This window comes from Centroberyx affinis, unplaced genomic scaffold (genome assembly GCF_046629955.1).
Source record: "Centroberyx affinis isolate AG114_WGS23_722 - 3 ecotype Tasmania unplaced genomic scaffold, CSIRO-AGI_Caff_v1 ptg003426l_1, whole genome shotgun sequence".
Classification (NCBI taxonomy): domain Eukaryota; kingdom Metazoa; phylum Chordata; class Actinopteri; order Beryciformes; family Berycidae; genus Centroberyx; species Centroberyx affinis.
The window spans coordinates 34,735-38,806 of record NW_027281399.1 but is presented as its reverse complement, the minus strand read 5'-3'; the positions used below and the strand labels follow the sequence as shown (position 1 = coordinate 38,806).

At 48.1% G+C, this 4,072-nt stretch overlaps 1 protein-coding gene across 1 annotated transcript; it reads left to right on the top strand.

Moving 5' to 3' along the window:
• The first annotated feature begins 208 nt into the window (after positions 1 to 208).
• On the top strand, positions 209 to 3,815 carry LOC139660928 (echinoderm microtubule-associated protein-like 4). The gene is made up of 5 exons (XM_071539211.1): positions 209 to 298; positions 1,445 to 1,579; positions 1,905 to 2,040; positions 3,149 to 3,297; positions 3,750 to 3,815. Exons 1-5 carry the CDS (start codon positions 248 to 250, stop codon positions 3,813 to 3,815), a joined length of 537 nt encoding a protein of 178 aa, XP_071395312.1. The 5' UTR covers positions 209 to 247.
• Positions 3,816 to 4,072: the final 257 nt, after the last annotated feature.

Below are 4,072 nucleotides of genomic sequence, written 5' to 3'. Positions count from 1 at the left end.
CTCTCTCATTGTGTGTGTGTGTGTGTGTGTGTGTGTGTGTGTGTGTGTGTGTGTGTGTGTGTGTGTGTGTGTGTGTGTGTGTGTGTGTGTGTGTGTGTGTGTGTGTGTGTGTGTGTGTGTGTGTGTGTGTGTGTGTGTGTGTGTGTGTGTGTGTGTGTGTGTGTGTGTGTGTGTGTGTGTGTGTGTGTGTGTGTGTGTGCAGGACTCTGGACAGCACCTGAGTGTAATTGATGACTGTAACGACCACATGTTGACGGTGTGGGACTGGCAGAAGAAGGCCAAGATCGCTGAGATCAAGGTGAAGCAGCGCGGAGACCGGACAGCCTTCACCTGAATAGGACAGGACAGGACAGACAGGACAGCACAGGACAGACAAGACAAGACAGGACAGACAGGACAGGACAGACAAGACAGGACAGACAGGACAGGACAGGACAGTCAGGACAGGACAGGACAGACAAGACAGACAGGACAGACAGGACAGACAGGACAGGACAGACAAGACAGGACAGGACAGACAGGACAGTCAGGACAGACAGGACAGGACAGGACAGACAAGACAGGACAGAGAGGACAGACAGGACAGACAGGACAGGACAGACAAGACAGGACAGGACAGACAAGACAGGACAGGACAGACAGGACAGACAAGACAGGACAGACAGGACAGGACAGACAGGACAGTCAGGGCAGACAGGACAGGACAGGACAGACAAGACAGGACAGAGAGGACAGACAGGACAGACAGGACAGACAGGACAGGACAGACAAGACAGGACAGGACAGGACAGACAAGACAGGACAGACAGGACAGACAGGACAGGACAGACAGGACAGGACAGACAAGACAGACAAGACAGGACAGGACAGGACAGACAGGACAGACAAGACAAGACAAGACAGGACAGGACAGAGAGGACAGACAGGACAGGACAGACAAGACAGGACAGAGAGGACAGACAGGACAGGACAGAGAGGACAGACAGGACAGACAAGACAGGACAGGACAGGACAGACAAGACAGGACAGACAGGACAGACAAGACAGGACAGGACAGGACAGACAGGACAGACAAGACAAGACAAGACAAGACAAGACAGGACAGTCAGGACAGACAAGACAGGACAGGACAAGGCAAGTTTATTTATATAGCACATTTCAGTACAAGGCGATTCAAAGTGCTTTACATAAAACATTAAAAGCATCCAGACAAAGTGAAATAAGATAAAATTCATATATTGCATTAAAATAATCAAATCGAGTAAAATAGAAAAATAAAAGAACACAACAAATACTCCCACTGTAGGACAGACATTTAGATAGAAGGACCAGTGGATTAGTAATGGTTTGTATTGATCTGTGATCAGTGGATCAGCAGTGGTTTGTATTGATCTGTGATCAGTGGATCAGCAGTGGTTTGTATTGATCTCTGTGTGTTTGACAGACGACTAACGAAGTGGTCTTGGCAGTGGAGTTCCACCCCACCGACCCCAACACCATCGTGACCTGTGGAAAGTCCCACATCTTCTTCTGGACGTGGAGTGGGACCTCGCTGGCCCGGAAACAGGGAATCTTTGGGGTGAGGCGGCACGAGAGCGCTTTGAAGGCTGAACGTGTGTTGTTGCTAGGCAACCACAGAATCAGCTGACGATCAGCTGTCAGTCACTCGACCGGCTGTTTGTCACGCTAGCTTGAGTAAGGTTAACATGACCGAGCGAACTAACGAGAACTTTTTTAAAAACACGATCAGCGGAGAGCAGCTGGTTACAGATCAGTCGGACCCAACAGAAACCTAAACAACAACACAGCCTGTTGTTTCAGGATTTTATGTTTATTTATTATTTATTATTTATTGTTCTGTCCAGACGTTGATCTCCATCCGTTGTTCTGCGGTCTTGTTTCAGAAATACGAGAAGCCGAAGTTCGTTCAGTGTTTGGCGTTTCTGAGCACCGGAGACATCCTGACCGGAGACTCAGGAGGCATCATGCTGGTGTGGAGCCGCAGCTCCGCCGAGCCGCCGCCAGGGAAGGGACCCAAAGGTGGGGGGGGGGGGGCACTGCCTGCTGGGAGGGGGGGGGGGGGTGCTATACCATGCAGGCTAACTTAACCCGGGTTAGTGCTAATGAGAGGCAGACGGGAGGAAAAAACGAAAAAGAAAAGGACGAACATGGGGCAGAGAGGGGAGGAGGTGTGTGTGTGTGTGTGTGTGTGTGTGTGAACACACCCAGAGGCAGTAATGGTTTAGCTTGGCATGCTGTTAAACTGGTTGAGAAGAAGAACGATGCCAAGAATTAAACTGTTAATCAGTCTTTTGTTCCTGCTGCCAGACACCATGCTGTGTGTGTGTGTGTGTGTGTGTGTGTGTGTGTGTGTGTGTGTGTGTGTGTGTGTGTGTGGTGTGGTAGTGCTGCCTCCTGCTGGCTGGTAGAGGAACTGTAGGTCCTGACAGGAAGTCTTAAATAGGACAAGGCACAGCAGGAACATGAGCGCACACACACACACACACACAAACACACACACACACACGTTTACAGTATGTAGAGGTGTGTGTGTGTGTGTGTGTGTGTGTGGACGGGGAGAGAATATCTAACATGCAGAGTCCACAGTGATTCAGTCAGTCAGGTAACATTTGTCTCTGTAGGAAACATTCTGATATCAAAAGGAAACAAAACAAAAGACGTTAATGAGGAAATAAATGAAAACAAACAGAAAAAAAACACATCAAAGGATAAACAAAGAGGAAAAGAATCAATGAAATTAAATTCAGATGAATTAACTTGGTACTGAGGGAGTACTGAGGGAGTACTGAGGCAGTACTGGGGGAGTACTGAGGCAGTACTGAGGCAGTACTGGGGCAGTACTGGGGTAGTACTGAGGCAGTACTGGGGGAGTACTGAGGCAGTACTGAGGCAGTACTGGGGGAGTACTGGGGGAGTACTGAGGCAGTACTGGGGCAGTACGGAGGCAGTACTGAGGCAGTACCCTCTCTCAGTATCTATCAGTATGCAGTACCTTGGTTGAATCAGCTCTTTAGTGTCGGTTAATGTCTGACAGTCAGGTTTCACTTTCAGATTTCAGCTCCATAGAAGAAGAATGTAACCCCCACCCTGTGTGTGTGTGTGTGTGTGTGTGTGTGTGTGTGTGCAGCTTTCCAGATCAGTCGTCAGGTCAAAGGTCATGAAGGCAGTGTGTTCTGTGTGTGTGAGATGAGAAGTGGAACTCTGCTGACTGGAGGAGGGAAAGACCACAAGATCATCCTGTGGGACCATGACCTCCGCCCGGACCGAGAGATAGAGGTAACACACACACACACACACACACACACTCTCACACACACATTTTAACAATTTATTTATGTCCACATAGAAGAAAATGTACAAGGACACAAATATTGAAGGTGCAGTAAAGTACATTCACAAAATCATGGACCAGTGGCATCACAGATCTTCACAATACAAAACAAAATACTCAGTTCTCAGGGGAAGTAGCAGTCATTAACCACTACAACATCTGGAGTATTGGCAGACAGATGTGAAAAAGAGCCTGGGTTACTATTTCAGGGATGAAACATGGAAGGTTTGACACAGGAATGCTTGTACATTCTCACTGAAGGTGAAAAATGGTTTGATAAGTCCTTCGCTATAAGGTCCACTGTTCTGTCGTGACGTGCTGTACGTTCCTTTGTAAACATAACAGCCATTCAAGATGTGTGACATGTTTCAGTGACCTGTTCTGTGGTGTGATGCAGACCATGAGGAACCTGAGAAGTAGGAAACCAGATAGAAAGTTTGAGTCTGGTGGGAAGGACTTGTAGTCTGGCTTTTACTGTGAGTGTGACGATGTCCTCACTGAGCACAGTGTTCCTGAGGAAAGAGAGAGAGACAGAATGATCAGTAAAGGAAGACATGCAAGTTTTCCCTGAAGCTTAAGTCCAGTCCAGTGTTGTTGTTGTTGTTGATGTTGGTGAAAATCCATAAGAGTTCGCCGGGTACTTGTGGAGGTTAGCAGGTAACTGTGTTCACCGTATGTGGCTGTTGCCTTGACAGAGATGAGGGGGTCAGTTATAATGTC